Source organism: Mesocricetus auratus, unplaced genomic scaffold, assembly GCF_017639785.1.
Source record: "Mesocricetus auratus isolate SY011 unplaced genomic scaffold, BCM_Maur_2.0 Super-Scaffold_100009, whole genome shotgun sequence".
Lineage (NCBI taxonomy): Eukaryota > Metazoa > Chordata > Mammalia > Rodentia > Cricetidae > Mesocricetus > Mesocricetus auratus.
Genome location: NW_024429193.1, coordinates 35,503,500 through 35,520,041, shown reverse-complemented (window position 1 = coordinate 35,520,041; position 16,542 = coordinate 35,503,500). Strand labels below are relative to the sequence as shown.

General features: G+C 48.8%; 1 protein-coding gene across 4 annotated transcripts in view; it reads left to right on the top strand.

Annotated features, from left to right (window-relative positions):
- Window positions 1-16,542, top strand: part of Bcar3 (BCAR3 adaptor protein, NSP family member) — a 103,604-nt gene that overhangs the window by 67,497 nt on the left and 19,565 nt on the right. For all 4 annotated transcript variants that reach the window (XM_040751930.1, XM_040751932.1, XM_040751931.1 and 1 more), the window contains 2 exons: window positions 11,764-11,892; window positions 14,843-15,285. In XM_040751930.1, the coding sequence (XP_040607864.1) occupies window positions 11,764-11,892; window positions 14,843-15,285 (572 nt within the window). The remainder of the gene's footprint in view (window positions 1-11,763; window positions 11,893-14,842; window positions 15,286-16,542) is intronic.

The window sequence follows — 16,542 nt, the reverse complement described above, 5'->3', positions numbered from 1 at the left end:
CTTCCTGATCCTGCCGGGTGGAAATGCATAGAGGAGACCTTGCCCAGAGGATGAGTGCAGATGAAAGGAGAGACCGCCTGCATCAAAGGGAGCTGTCGGCTCCGAGCACAGTGACTCTAATGTAATTAGTTTGGATGTAGGATTAAGTTCCTGCTTGCAGGATGCTCTACTTCAAAACGCCAATCCACAAAAAAATTGCAATTAAATTAGTCTCTTTAGTCCGCACACGGGAGTGGGAGAATTTTAATGAGTGTTTCTCGGAAGCTTGACAGGCACAGAGCTCTGTAGAGGGCCTCTTCTTGGTTCTCATCCATGGCATCTGAGCCTCTTTGATAAGGGTTTGATAAGTCTGGGTAATGAATAATCTCTTGGACTTAGGCTCTCTGGGGGTTTTGATGGTTTTTCTGTCTGCGAGAGCATCTGATGGCCCTTGTAATCATCGTTTGTCTGCGAAAGGGAAAGTCACGTACTGCAGGAAAACGAAGACGCATCTTCACTTAACTGAAAATTGCAAATCGCTTTTTAATGGTACTGGATTGGGTGTCTGCTCGTGGGGTGATAAACTGCATAGGCTGAATTACAAAATGGGGAAATGGTGAGAGCCCGGGTGCAGAATCTGCCCGAGATGATGAGGTTCTTCAAGGATCCGAAAGAGCCAGTGATGCCATCCAGGTGTCTAAGTGTCAAGCAGCATATTAATGAAAACAGGTCGCCAAAACTTGCTGAGGCTTTGAGTCTCTTTCCTACTGATCCCTTTGTCAGAAGGGGCCGGAAACCTCCACTGCCCTCCTAAGGCAGACACTCCCGGGGCCTCTGCAGTTCCACTGCCCTTTTTCAAATGCCTCGTCTCCTCAAAGAGACAGTGACCACTTCCAGGCATGGAATCCTTCTACTATGCCATGTGTGCCTCTCTCAAACCAGGTAGGGAGACGGCAGCACCAGCAGGCACACTCGGGGGCCTGGGTTTAGGTGAAGGCAGTTGAGCCAACTACCAGAGTGTTTTAAAGTTCCTGCAGCCTCCTAGCCAGCAGCAGGGTAAAGTGCATGAGTTAGGGAACATTGCAGAACTGTAGAGGGAGCACTGGAAAGAAAGTTCAAAAGTAGGGGACCAAGGTAAGACCAGAGGTGCTCGCCACTAAGTGTTGAGCACCTAGAGGGTGACAGGGCCACAGGGACAGGTGACTTCTAATGAGGCACCCTTTCCTTAAGATCCTTCATTGCCATCTGCCTGGCAACAGTTACAGTCAATAGACAACTTTCCCCTGGCCTCATGACCCGCATATGCTTCAGTGCAGTGTCACTGTGCTGTCTGTATCTGGGACCACAGGCCAAGCCATCATGTGCGCATCGGGCTAGAAGAGGGAGGATGCTTTGGGGATTTCTGTATTAAACAGGGATGTAAAATTTGCATTTGTTTTTTTTTTCATCTTTGGATTTTTTTTCTTTCCAAAGCTAGTTATTGATTTAAGTAAAAGCCTTGGCATCGATCGCATTGTGAACACAAACAAGAAACTTCTAGTCTGCAGAGCTGCGTGTGCACCTGGCTTAAAAGTAGGAGCTGTGAATTCATAGTTGCCGTGATGTATCTTTGGATCTTTATTTCTTTAGTGGGGTGGGGTAGTACATGTGGGAGGTTAGAGAACAACATGGGAGTATGAGTTTTCCCTTTCTACCATGTTGGTCCAGGTGTCAAACTCACGTCATCAGGGTTTAGTGATAGCGATCCCCTTTGAGACATGCAGGAGCACCCTTGCTGTGATATAATAAAGTATTTTAGGTAAGCCTCAGAGGTAGCTGGTGGCCACAGGAGGTGAAACAAAACTGATATGCTGTCATAAATACACACCGGCATAAACACTGTCTCATTCTTTCTGTTTTCTCAGATTGCCATATCCAAGGGCTTGAACTAAAAGTCACTGGTCCTGAGGTCTGTAGAGAGCCTGATCTCTTTGGGCTGTGGGTAGAGCTAAGGGTTATGGAAGCCATTGAGATGCATTTGTTTGGGGGAGTTTATGTTTCATTCAGGCAGGGTTTTGATTGTAAAATACCATCTGAGTCTTTTAAAGTCATTTATGGGGCTGGAGAGACGACTCAGCTGTTAAAAGCTAGGCTCATAACTAAATCATTTATGTGTACACTTTGGAATTCGACTTTAAACTTGGCCAGTTTGAAATTCAACAAAAGTCAGGGTTCTAAAGAGCTGGGTTTCTGAACTCTACAAGGAACATGATGTTTAGGTGGGGTTCTTGCAACGTGATCGCACAGACAGCACCTTTCAGAGTGACTTGTGGGTTGGCTGTCCAAGACACACGTTTGGGGGTGGTTTGACTTTTTCCCATGTGGTTAAGACATTATCAGGGATAGTGATATTCTTTTTCATGTCACAATGGGTCTTGTCAGAGTTCAGAGAATCTGAGATGAGAGTCCGTCATCTTGAATCCTTGCCCTGCCCCAGCTTGGGTGGCCAGCACAGCATCCACCATGCCATAGGATTCCTGCCTGAGCTCCTGGTAGAACAGATTTCACTTAGAAAATTAGGCCAGTTTTACAGGTGAGCTAGAACTCCAGTCAGATTTGTAAATTTGTGAGCATAATTTCTGGGTAAGATCTCTTTAAAAACCTGGCTTATGGAGTTGTTTGGTACTACTCGATAAGAGGCCTGCACTGTTGTTGCTGTCTCCCTTAATCTAATAAACTGTTCCAAGGCCGAAGAAAGGAAGCTTTTGTGTGAGATTCCTAATGGCATTCTGGGTGTTGTGGCCAGATACTCCGGAGAAGAACAGAAAAGCCCAGACGCCTGTCTGCCTGTGTGATCTCCAGTCTCCCCCCCAACCCCTTCTTTCTGCATGCAGTTTCTTCTTCTTTGTTCCTAGTAATCTAATTTCCAGTCTTGATCATAAAATGAATGAATGACCAGAAATTTATCTTATTTGTGAGAATTCAGTAAGATTTTCTGGTTTTGTGTCTTTTGTTTTCCAACTAAATGTTCAAGGCTCCTAAGCAAGCATGATGTACACAAGGAACTCTCAGCTTTACACACATTTCAAAACTTTCTTGCACTCCTGTGTGATGCTCTGCCATCTTTGTCTCTGTGGCCTTGCGAGTCACCTGGGGCCAATTGCATGTATGCATCTGTGAGTCATTTAAGGTCGAAATCTGTGTGTATCACCAAGGATGGCTTCTTGTACGGGACCAGCTTCATCTGCGTAGACAGACATTTACTGACCCCTCCCCAGGCCCTAAGAATTGCTGGCTTTGAACTTGAACAAACAGACTAAACAAAGTTGTGTCTAAGTAGAGATTATAGTGTGTAACAGCTGGTTTTTATTTTTTAATTCCATTAGAAATAATTTCTCAGAGGCCAGTGAGGATGGCTCAGTCTCACAACTTAAGTTTGTGGTCAAAGGAGAGACCAAGCCCCCCCCCATACACCATCAGTCAATCAATCGATCAGCGTAATTGAAAACTTACTTTAATAATTTCTTAAAGGCCAAACTTCCTGGTGGATTTTATTCATAGGTTATGTTCTAATTTTTTGGTAAAAAGAAACTTTTCATGTCTGTTGCTAAGAATCATCTTTGGAAGAAGTTTCTGGTTCCACATTGGTTCAAGCAAGTGTCTGCTATGGAACCGGATTCTTTGTGAGTATTAGGTGGTTCTGTGAGGTGAGGATTCTCATCCCTGGGTTCCAGGAAAAAAGCCACGTGCCTAAGGTCACCTGTCTTTGACTGGCCTGCAAAATCTCTTCCTCACACTCAGTGACAAAGAGCTACCAAGTGGAAATTGAGCAGATGAGTGCAATTCCTGTCTCTGTCAGAAAGTGCGTGCTCGGGCACAGCTGTGTGTGAGGCTATGGGCTAGGCTCTGGGTCCTAAAGCAAATGAGGCCGGATTAATGTCCTGAGGGCCTCTCATACTGCTCATACCACTTTAGATAATTAGCTTAAGCTTCAAGCCTTTCCTACACCTTGTCTCGATCCCCTCTGGCTCCCCTCCAGTCTCCCTCCTGGATTCCAGCCAGGATGCACAGTCAGCATCTCCCCGGTGTGTCAGAGTCTCTTTCCATCCTCACTACTGAGGCACAAAGAAGGGACATAGAGGACAGCGTATGCGGGAAGCCATGGAGCAGGAATCCTGCATGATAACATAATAGGAAGTTATTTGGGGGCCTTATGGGAAGCAGCTGGGTTTTATGTGTAGGTGACTATGAGCCTTTGGAGACAAGTCCAGTATTTCCCCAGGCCTCGGCAACCTGTAGACACAATTAAGAGCCCCAAATTTTATGCAAATTTTTGGCCTCTTAGGCCACTCCACCACCAATTTGGTCCCTCATGTCCATCTTCCCCATCATTTAGTCCCGGGCCAGTATCCTCAGTAATGACCCTTTCATGAGTTGGGTCTCCTGACAAGCTCAGAGCTGATTCCAGCCAATTAGCGGGTTCAGTGTATGGCGAGGCTGTGGTTGGGCTTGCGGCGCTGTAAGGAGAAAGGGATGGGGCACGGTGGGGTCTGGGCCCCTAGCCCTCATGGACAGGAGCCCTAGGAAAGGAATTGCTTTGTATAAGAAGCCCATCAATTAGGGAGTAAGACTGAGAGACATTCAGGGTCTCATGTCTGCCTTAGCCTGGTGCAACTGTGACTACATGAATCTCTTGATGTGAGTCCTGTGTCATTGTGGGGGGCAGATTGTAGGACATTGTTCTGAGGGTCATTTGGGTAATGAGGATTTGCCAGTGGCCAGGAATGACTGCGGCTCACTGGAAGGGGTGGGAATGGAGACTGGAACATTCGGCGCATGCCAAGTGGCTGCCCTGGCCTTGCGCCTCTGCCCTGCTCCCCCAGCCTCCTGCCCATTGCAGTAGATCCATCCCTCTAAAGGCCTCTGTGTGCCTGTGCCTTCCCGGGGAGAGACTTTCAATGACGTTGACCCTCAGCCCCCAGTGTCAGGTCCCCTGCATCTGACACCCCCCTGCCTTGCTTGATTAGAATTGCTTTGATCACAAATGAGACCCAGCTCATACTGGCTAGGTCTCAGGGGCTTTGCTGTCTGCTATAAGGGTTTGTGCATAGGGACTTGCATGTCACGGGGACCCCAGTCACCTCTTGTCCCTCTTCTTTTGGAGTGTTGATTTCTTCACCCTCTAAGCCACATTGGTCTTTCTGACAAAACAAAACAACAACAACAAAACCAAAACGTTGAGGTGAAGTAACTACCAGTCTACAAGTCTCATGGCATTTTCACCAGGGTGGGACAGAGTATCTTCTTCCAGAGTGAGGAGGGGCCTCTCCCAGGCTCACTAGTGATGGCCAGGGAGATGCTCCACACCATGTTCCTGGAGTGAAGATGGAAGTGTCCTTTGGGATGGGGGATGGGGGCATGCAGGCGGGGGAGGGGGAAGAATAGGGGAACTGGAGGAGGGAGGGGTGGAGTGCTGGAGACACAGGTTTTAGTCCTGTGTTCCCCAACCCAAACCTCTAGGCTACCGTACCCTGCTACTCATTATCTCCCCTGGCTGGGATGCCCAGGCTCTTCCTACCCTTCTCTTCCAGTTTTGTCCTGGAGACGCTCCTCAGATGCACTAGCCCTTCCCTTTCACTCCACCCAAAGCCCCGCCGAACTGTCTTGCAGCTCCAGGCCACAGTGTTCCTCATTTTGACATAGGAGAAAACCCAAGACAAGGAGGTGGTAACTCACACAGAGCGGAGAGTGGCGGGGATCATATGTCCCCAGAGCGTGGTGTTGACTGTTGTGTGTGTGTGTGTGTGGTCTTTGCAGAGAATGTGCCCCTCTGCATCCCCTTTCAAGGCCCCATGCTTGATCAGGCCCCCAAGTGGCTCTTCCATAGGCGTGCCGCTGCCAGTTCATGGTGATTTGTACAATGTAAAATTCTGTGGGAATGGGGAGCTTTCCTTACAGCCGAGGATAGACTTAAACAAAGATTAATTAGAATGCAGATGCCGCCCTTTGCCCTTCTGTGAGTCTCTGTCTTCTTCATACAAATGAGCCTCTGGAGCATGCTCTGGGGGGTTTCTGGCAGATGCCTCTGCCCTCCCTCAGCCGCTGGCTTAGGAACTGGCGTTGCCTGCATGTCCAGGCCCATGCTTGTGCTTGATTTGAAATTTAGACTCTGGTGCTCATACAGGAGACCCAGGGCACAACTCCTTCCAGGCCAGAATAGCTTTTTCTCCCTTGGAGAGATGCTGAAACATGAGCTTCCACAGTAATGGAGGTTTCCAGAACATTCAGAGCCACCTCTGAGCCTCCAAAATCTGTCTTGCAATATTGCCTGGGCTCTGGCTACTCCAGCTCGCCAACACCAGACTTGTAAGGTGTGGGGGCTACAGAAGCCCTCCTTCCACAGTTAGAGTGACAGTCACAGTTTTCAGCCAGCTCCTACCAGTTCCGGCTGAGGAACCGGGCCCGGGCAAACTGGCAGTGAGCGCTCTCGAGGACTGATGAAGCTTGAGACGGGATCCGTTCCCCAACCCCAGCAGCCTCCCCAAACTCCAGCCTTTCACCTCAGTGTGAAGTCTGCCTATTTTACAGACCTAGATTAATAGCATCTGGATGTGATTATAATGACAGCTAACATTCGTGCTGATTCCTCTGCCAGAGCGTGTTCCAAGTCCTTACAGATACCCACTCATTTGGTCCCGATTAACAACTTGTGGCATATTATCCCCACTTAGCAGACAGGGGCCCTAAGGGTCCACAAAGAATTGATGTCACTTGCCCAAGACCACACAGCTGTTCACTATTACCGTGGCCTCTGGATTGAGGTGGCCCAAGTTCTTAAATGCTGTGCTGTAACATCTGTTAACATCAGGTTATTAAGACACCAGTGACAGAGCCATGTGTGATGGTGAATGCCTGTAATCCCAGCACTTGGAAGGCAGGGGCAAGAGGTAAAAGACTTCAAAGCCACCCTTAGCTGCACAGCGAGTTCAAGCCTGGCCTGGACCACACTAAGCTTGCCTCACACAGCAACAACAAAATGTTAGTGATTCCCGTAGAAGACATCAGTTCATAGTGATTTATGAATTTTCTAGCCCATCTTCAATTTAGCTGGACAACTGTGAGTCTCACATATCGTGTCCATCTGTTCACACATCAGTTCCCTGCATCTCAGTTCAGACTCCTGTGCCGACGGTGGGAACTTGATGCTAATTTACTCATGGATCCGGGGTAGACGGTAACCTTGATACAGAGATAGGAACCCTGCTTAGAATTAGGCGAGCAGTAGAGTAGATGATACGGGTCTTGCCTGCCTCTGCCTCTGTCCCATAGGATTGTGGGTGATTTCAGCTCCTGGAGTGAAGCTCAGGGCTTGTGGGCAGAATGTCCTTGATCCAGAGTTGAGTAGCTGCCTTTCTTTAGGTGGTTAAGCCCTACAGAGCTGTGGTTGGCACTCTTGAGAGTTGGAGCCTACACCAGACCACCATCACCTTCCCCTCCAGACAAGATGGGGAGGGGTGCTCTAAGGTGCTGTCCTCTGGACATGGCATGGCTGCTGCACACATGACCCCACTGAAGCTATGGTTCCCTACACAAGACTGCACAAAATTAAGCATGGAGGACCAGGTGTGGTAGACACACTTTTAATCCCAGCACTGGGAGGCAGAGGAAGTGCAAGGGCAGCCTTGTCTATACAGGGAATTCCTGGACATCCTGGGCTACACAGAGACCCCCCTCTGTGTCTCTGTCTCTCAGTCTCTCTCTGTGTCTCTGTCTCTCAGTCTCTCTCTGTGTCTCTGTCTCTCAGTCTCTCTCTGTGTCTCTGTCTCTCAGTCTCTCTCTGTGTCTCTGTCTCTGTCTTTCTCTCTCTCAGATTAGGCAGATAGATGGAAGCCTAGAGAGAAAATTGCATTATTGCGTGTAATGATCACCATGTGAGAGAGAACTGGTTCTTGAATGTTCTTGCTGTCGCTTTCTGTCTGGCAGCTGGAAAACACAAATCCCAGGAAGCTGAGTTCGAGGCTAGCCTGGGCTACCCAAGGCCTGTCTCCAACAATAAGCTGCATTAATTAGAACATACAATTAAACAGCTAGAGAAAGTTTTAGAGGGCATCCACTCCCTCCAAAAGCCACCACTCACTCATGTGGTGGCAGTAAGTGGTTCCTGTGACATCCTTTCCTCAATCCGAGAGATGCCCCTCCCAGCAGTATGTGGCCTGTGCTTTAAAGTCTGGTCTCCACCTCAGTTATTAGCCATGGGCCGTGTGAACTTTCTCTCCTCTCTGGGTGCCCCGTCACCCCCATCTCCTGTAGCACACTATGACAGCTTGTCTGTGAGCATAGACGCCAAGAGCAGTAATTATGGATTTCCCTCTAAGGAGTCAGGACAAAAGTCACAGGAGAGCCAGCTGAATTTATAGCTTGGGTAGCAAGGAATAGTGTTTGCTTTAAAGGCTAGCTTACGCTGTAGCCAATGCCGAGAAGTGGGGGGAGGGGAACGGTGGTCTGGATGCTAGGGCCCCAGTGAGGACAGCATAGCAGCAAATAGGGGAATAGCTTTCTGGGTGTGAGCAAATAAAATCTACAAGTAGAGATGGCTGCACGTGTTTAGATCTTCCACATTGTCTCAACCCAAACCTGGAAGCGGGCCCAGGGTACAGCCCCGGGACTTACTGGATTCGATGGGCTAGGCTTCAGGTCAGCCACCTTGAGGGGGACCTCCCCCCAAATCATAGGCTTCATAAGGCTTCACAGTAAACACTGGGGACCAGCTGTCCTCAGGTTGGTGTGTGGGCCCTAGCTTTGGTCCGGCCTCCTGTGCTGTTGTTCCTAGCCGTGGCTTCCCCCTCATGGTCTCCGCTAATATTGGGGTGCTGGTTCTCACACAGTACCCCAGAGGCCCCTATAACTCTGCAACTCAGTCTTCTTGGCTAGACCTCAGTGCAGCATCTTATAAAAGACAGTGAGAACATCATCTTTGAGCTGAATGGTGGCGTGCACAGGTGAAATAAAACCGCAGATGATTTGGGAGAAGAGAAAAATCCCCACAACCAAGAAAATGGCCACAGAAGCCTCATCCGGGGATGTTTGTCCCTGAGGCATTACTGAGTTCTTGAGGTGTTCAGGCCCTGCCTGAAGCCCTGCTGTGGGGAAAAGGTTGACAGAGTTCCTTTCCCATGGAACTTAGAGTCTAGCAGGAGCTGAGACAGGTGATAGACAGTTGACAGCCCGCCATCTATACACGAGTCTTCAGATGTAGCTTTGCATAATTAATGCCAGGAGCTGCCAGTGCCACACACGGCCGTGTGAAGCCCACGAATGCATTGACAGCCCGCCTTGCTCATCTTTGATGTAAATTCCATTCTTCAAATGTCCCTTGATAGGGCTAGCGGCTCACACCTCTAATCCCAGCACTCCAAGGCAGAAGCAAAAGCATTGCTGTGATGTAGAGGTCAGCCTGGATTGCGTAGTGAGTTCTAGGCCAGTCTGGGTTACAGCGTGAGACCCTGTCTCAAGGAAACTGAATGAACAGAACCACCTTTGAATACTGTCCCACGGCCGAGAGAGGAGGAGGGTGGGAAGAGGGACCGTAAAGGTCCACCCTGAAATCCACCCACATGTCATTAGCACAGCTAACCCTGAACCTGGTTTTGCTTTGCTTGGTGGGGCACTGTTTGGGGGAATCTGTCTTTCCTTGTTAAGCAGTGTGTAAGGAACAATTCTGTGGGTTTTTTTCTTTTTCTTTATTTCTTTTCTTCTTTCTTTCTTTCTTTCTTTCTTTCTTTCTTTTTTTTTTTTTTTTTGAGGCATCTGGAGAGCAAGTTGGGGAACTTGGGAAAGCCCAGGGACCTGCCTTTCCTTCCTTCCTATAGAACCTTCAGGGAGTGGTCTCCAACTCAGGAGGGATCACATTTAGCATGCTTGCATAATTGGGAGTGAAGCTAAATGCAACTTGTCACCATTGTCACCACCTTGAAACGCCATTGCTATGAAATGCTCTCAAGCTGTTTGGGGTGAAGAACCAGTTTTTCACTGAACAGCAGTAAAAGGTTCTTCGAGCTGGGTGTCTCAGCTAAGGTTTCTGCCACTGCGATGAAACACCGTGTCTAAGATAACTTGAGTAGGAAAGGGTTTGTTACAGCTCACGCTTCTAGGTGACAGTCCCTCACTGAGGGAAGTCAGGACAGGAACTCAAACAGGGCAGGGGCCTGGAGGCGGGAGCTGATTCGGAGGCCATGGAGGGTGCTGCTACTGGCTTACTCCTCATGGCTTGCTCAGCCTGCTTTCTTATAAAACCCAGGACACCTGCCCAGAGGTGGCACCACCCAGAGCAGCCTAATCACATCAGTCACTAATTAAGGAAATGCCCTGCAGGCTTGCCTGTAGCCCAGTCTCATGAGGCATATATTTTTTCAGTTGCAGTTCCCTCCTCTCATGACTATGGCTTGTGTCAAGCTGTTTAAAAAAAATAAAGGTAGCCAGCACACTGTACACATATACCTGTAACCCCAGCACTTGAGAGGCTGAGGCAGGGTTATTAATTCTTCCTTAGCCAAGGCTATTTGAGACAGCAAGACCCTGTGTCAAAAAAAGGGGGGTTGGGAACTGGGGAGATGACTTAGTGGGTAAAGCTCTTGTCACACAGGCATGGGGACCAGAGTTTGAATCAGAGTTTGAGTCAGAATTCCACAAAAACAGGTTGGGCATGGTGACCAGTAGGGAAGGGAAAGTCTGGGAATTCCTAGAGCCAGCTGTCTAGCCAGACGAGCCAAAATAGTCAAAATAGTGAACTCTGGGTTTAGCCAGAGACCCTGCCTCAATATATAATAAGATGGAGTCCAGTCAAGGAAGATGCCCAATGTCAGCCTCAGGAAACATGTGCATCCATCCACATGCAGACTCAAGCATTCATACACACAACATAAGCAAAGGAAACCACAGGCACATGTATGCGTCCATCCACATGCAGACCCAAACTCTCAGATACACGCAACATAAGCAAAAGAGTTATCTGTAACTCGAGGGCTGGGTAGATGGCTCAGCTGTTGCGAGTACCCAGCCCCTTCATGGTGGCTCGTAACCATCCGTAACTCCAGTTCCAGGGGATCTGATGCCCTCTTCCGGCCTGCAATCATTGTATATATGTGGTATGCAAAACACCCATACAAATAAAATGAAAATAAATAAAAGCTTTTGAGAAAGAAATCTTTAAAAAATTATTTAAAGGTTATGTATAACCCAGATGTCTATTATTAGATTTAAGGGTCATAAAACTGCTCCATCTGCTTAAACACTTTTATAAGCTAACCTAGTTCTTGACCTAGAGTTTGCCTATAGCAAAGAATAAAAATAAAAAAAAAAAAAAGAAAAGAAAACCCAGAGCCTTTGCTACCAGTCTCAAGGACTGTGCTTTGGGCTACACTGGCCCCGAGGCCCGGAGTCAAAGGCCACTGGGGAACTGCTGTCCTTCCCAGCTCCATGTTAGGGCAGTTATAAAAGAGAATGAGGAAGAGAGCAGCCCAGCTGTATTCCTGTGTCCCTCACACACCTCCTGCTCAGCTGGTCGCTTTGGGAATCCCTTTCCCTGCCGGAGCTCCATGCACAGGTGAAGATTTTATTCTGTGCCTGCAGCTGGGGAAGCGAAAGGTCCTGACTAATTGGAATCCGTCTCCTGTTCCCTTCTTGAATGCAGCTTTGGGTCTGCACTGGCTCCCAAAGCAGAGGCCCAGCGAGGTGGTGGTCATCTCTGGCTGGCATGGCCTGGTCTGGCCCGGGAAAGGTGAGGTCACTGTGGACTCTGTGTTGCAGTTCTCCAAGGAGAGGCACATCATGGACCGGACCCCTGAGAGGCTGAAAAAGGAACTAGAAGAGGAGCTGCTGCTGAGCAGCGAGGACCTACGCAGCCATGCCTGGTACCACGGCCGCATCCCCCGGCAGGTATGTGTTCTGTTCCCCTCAGGCAGCGTCATACTGATGGCGCTGTTGGGTCCAGCTCAGAGATCGCAAAACTCTAGTACTATAAAGTGACTTAGACCTGCCTCTAAAGAGGCCTTGGCAAGAGCCAACGGTGGGACTCCCAATGCATGTGGGCAGGAGGCTGCAGCGGCAGTGCCAGCTGCTGGAAGCATGCAGAAGGATAGGGTTCAGATCATTAAGATCTTGGCCAGGGGCTAGCTCTTCCTACCACTTGGACCCTTTTTATTGAAGGCAGTGACTTATCTCAGATGACCAAGCAGGTAGGTAGCACAGACTGACAAAGCCACCCCTGCTCCAATTGGGCCAGCAAGTGTCTGTCTCTGTTTTTTCTCTACTGGATTCTATGGCCCAAGGATGGGGAGGATGAGGGATTATTCCAGGGACCACAGCTTCATGGACCAGGGTATCTTACATGTGGTTGTCATCAATGTTTTTATTAATAATATAATGAAAACAACAGTATAGTTAGTCTGCAGATTTGAAGTGTACAGTTACCCATAGATTTTTATTATAAACATAGTCTGGCCAGTCATTAACCAAGGACAACAGAACAGGCAATGAATGTCCAAGTCTAAGGAGAATGATGGAACCCGAGTGCTGGGATTAAAGGTGTGAACCACCCCTGCCCAGCTTAGTCTCAAATTTCTCAACACTATCAAAGAAATAAATCTTATTCTGATCTTGATTGTGTGTGTGTGTGTGTGTGTGTGTGTGTATGTGTGTGTGTGTGTGATCTTAAACTTGATTGTAGAGGGGGCTGGAGAGGTGGCTCAGTGGTTAAGAGCACTGACTGCTCTTCCAGAAGACCTGGGTTTAATTCCCAGCATCCACATGGCAACTCACAGCTGTCTGTGACTCCAGTTCCAGGGGACCCCACACGCAGGACAAAACACCAATGCACATAAAAGAAAAATAAATAAAAATTCTAAAAGTTGATTGTGTGAAATATAGATAAAAGAAAACTCTGCTCTTATCCCTAATTGTGTCCCCTGGAGATAGTCTTTGTGAATATTTTGGTGTATATCTCTCCAGACCTCCTCCATCAAGTAGGAGATCTTACTGTTTTCTGTGGCCCACTTTCTTCACTTAATGATGTGCCCTGGGAATTCGCTCCATCTGTAAGGTACCCTCCTGCACCAGCACACAGAGTATATGAGAGTATATGTCCATCACACACATGCATCACAATTTATTGGGTACTTAGAGTGTTCCTAGCAGTCTGACCAACATCCTGTAAGATAACTACCATGTTCAGACCTATAATTCTTTCTACTGGCTCGATTCTGGGAAATGGAATTTCTGTGTGAAGATGTATTTTTAAGGCAAAGATGCAATTTTAAAGTAACCATGGTAGCATACTATTCTGAGCTAGCAGAAGTATAGCATCACTTGGATGCTAGAATATCCTAGAAAAAAAAACTGCCATCACTGCTGTGTTTCTTAGTGTGCCAGGAGGGTAAACTCTCAGTAAGGTATCATCCTGGCCTGGGTGACTGAAACCCAGGGCAATGGTGACAGCTTGGCATCATTCTAAACCTTTGAAACTTTCAGCCACTCTATAAGCAGTAACATTATCTACATCTTATAGATGATGTAACTGAGCCACAAAGGACTTATAAGGGTAATTTGTCTAGTCACACATCTGGGGCAGAATGCAAACCTGGCCGAAATGACTGACACAGTGTAGGCCTTTGCCGTAAACATCACCATCGTAGTGGTCTCCTATTTGGGAGTATCCATTGTGTTCCAGGCATTATACTAGAGTTTTACATATGCAAATGTGTTATCTTCCAATAACCTTGTGAGATGAGGGAACCTCAGGTAGCTTTTTTTCTAGCCTCCCAGCATGTCCAGAACTCACCATGTCCTTCCTGGGCTCATCCTGCCTCGTAGATGGGAATCAAGGAGGATGTCTAGGCACCAAAACAGCTTCCTGCTCCCCTCCCTTCACTGGTTAGAAGGAAAGTCAGACCCACAGGGAATGTAGTCTCATTTCTTCTTGCCGTTTTACATTCTTCAAGTCTGTGTTAATGTCATGTTCTTGTGACATCTCCCTGACCACCGTCATTTGAGAGATAACCCTCCCAAGCCCACTGTCTCCCGTCCAAAGTTTTCTTCCCCTTCACAACATCTGATACACCCCTGTGACTGTCTGTCCTAAGATGAGAGTGGCTACACTAGACATAGGAAGCCCCTGAAGAGGTATTAGTCACTGCTGTGTCCCCTGAACCTGCAGTGACGCTGGGCATGTAGAGGATGGTCAGTAGACAGTTTGGTGTTTTGTTTCTAGAGAGGGCTGACCTCAAACGTATTATGTATCCCAGGCTGACCTCAGACTGACATCCTTGTTTTAGTTTCCTGAGCTCGGGGATTACAGTTGTGCATGGCTATACCTGGCTAGGGAATAGTTCTTGAGTGTGACCTTTAGCAAACTAAAGATCTGGCAACAGAAGGAGTGCTACGAGATGGAGCAGTTGGTAAAAAATGGCCGTCTCGTAAGCGTAAGGATCAGTCCCTGGAACCTACATAAGAAAAGAGGGTTTTACTGACAGAGAGAGGGAGGGGGAGACAGAGAGGGAGACGGGGGAGAGAGGGAGGGGGGTGGAAGAAGAAGTAGAAAGGAAAGGCAGGTGAAGTAGCATATGAAATAGGGAGGTAGATTCCTGGCTTGCTGGCCAGCTAGCCTAGTCTACTTGGAGAGTTCCAGGCCAGTGGGAGACCCTGTCTCAAAAAAAAAAAAGATGGATTGTACCTAAGGACTGACACCTAAGTTATCCTCTGGTCGCTGCACGGATGCACACGCATGTGCACACACAGAAAGTAGAGTTACAGCAGCAGCAGTGACTTCTGCTAAGCTCTTGGGAGGATACGTTTGCCTCTCTGGTTCCCTCATTCACCATTCTGCCTACAGGTATCTGAAAACCTCGTGCAGCGAGATGGTGACTTCCTGGTTCGCGACTCCCTGTCGAGCCCGGGAAACTTCGTCCTGACCTGTCAGTGGAAGAACCTCGCTCAGCACTTTAAGATCAACCGGACTGTTCTGCGGCTCAGCGAGGCCTACAGCCGCGTACAGTACCAGTTCGAGATGGAGAGCTTTGACTCCATCCCTGGTTTGGTGCGCTGCTACGTGGGCAACCGGCGGCCCATCTCCCAGCAGAGCGGTGCCATCATATTCCAGCCCGTCAACAGGACAGTGCCCCTCTGGTGTCTGGAGGAGCGTTACGGCACTTCACCGGGCTTCGGCCGGGAAGGCAGCTTTACCGACGGAAGGCCAGATATGGCTAAGAGGTTGAGCCTCACCACAGGTAGCATCCAGGCTCGGGAACACGGCTTGTCCCGGGGGAACCTCCTCAGGTAGGTCCCAGGGGTGCTGGGGGCCCGGCTTAGGCCAAGTGAGAATATTGCTACACTCATTGCGAGTGGACAGCTGTCACCGGGTGTGCACGAGTAGTTCCCAGTTAAAGTGCACCAAAAGCAAATGGCAGAGCCGGGTGTGCAATGCATGCCTCAGTGCTTTGAGGCTGAAGTGGGAGGTTTGCCCCAAGTTCAAGGCCTTCCTAGATTATAGAACGAGACCCCACTTCAAAACTGAAAGCAGTGGCAGAAGGCACAGGGGCTGAATGGGGAGCGGCTGATCTGAAGGCAAGGGGATGTTTGGGGGACACTGCAAAGAAGAGGGCCAGAGGTGCCTGGGGGGTCGATGGGGCAGCCTAGAACAGAGGGTCCGTGTGCGGGAGAGATGGGGTAGGGGGAAACCCTAGCTAATGGTGGAGGCCTCTGTGCCAGGCTCAGGGGTTACAAAAGCTCGGTATAGTGAACAAATCCTAAAGCAGAACTGGCATTGACGGAGGAGAGAGACTGAATGAAGCAAGAAAGCCAGGGTCTCAGGAGGCACCCAGGCTGAAAGCAAGAGAAAGATCTAGAAGCCAGGCTCCTGGGGTCTTTGGGGTTGGATAGAGACTGGGAAGACCACCGGTGACTATGGGGAGAGAGACAGCCAAGGAGGAAAAGGGCATTTGATCTGAGCAGCCACAGTGGACATGCTGCCGTCAGCATCCAGCAGGGGTCGCTGTTGAGAACTCGGACTAGGGACTGGTAGTGCGGAAAGGGATTGGCTTGGAGGGAACAGATCGGATTTGAAGGACTGGAGGTGTAGAGGGAGGAAACTGCTCTCTGTGTCCCTGGGAATGAAGAGAAACATTCCTGGGGCAGGAAAGGGCTGAGAGGCGAGCTCCACATTTGTACAGATCTGGCTTCCAGAGCTGAGAATCCTTCATAGATCCACCTGTTAGAGGGGGTGTGGGGAGAGAAGCTGAGCTGTAGACCCACCGATCCCGTGTTATACAGCAGCCCCGCCCCCACTCCTGGCGTCTGAGCTCCCATGTCTAAGTGAACGTGTCCATTCTGCTCTGTGCTTTTCTGTCTGGGCCAGGATAAAATATAAACTATAATTTCTGTACAGCAAACCACCCCACGAAACACAGGACTATGTGAGTAACATAAATTACAGCTGTGTTCGTATTAGTCAGCATCTGACTCAGAACCTGTGGCTCCAGGCTGGCTCCATTGTGGCTAGCTGTGCATCCCTGGACAGGGACCTTAACTTCGCTG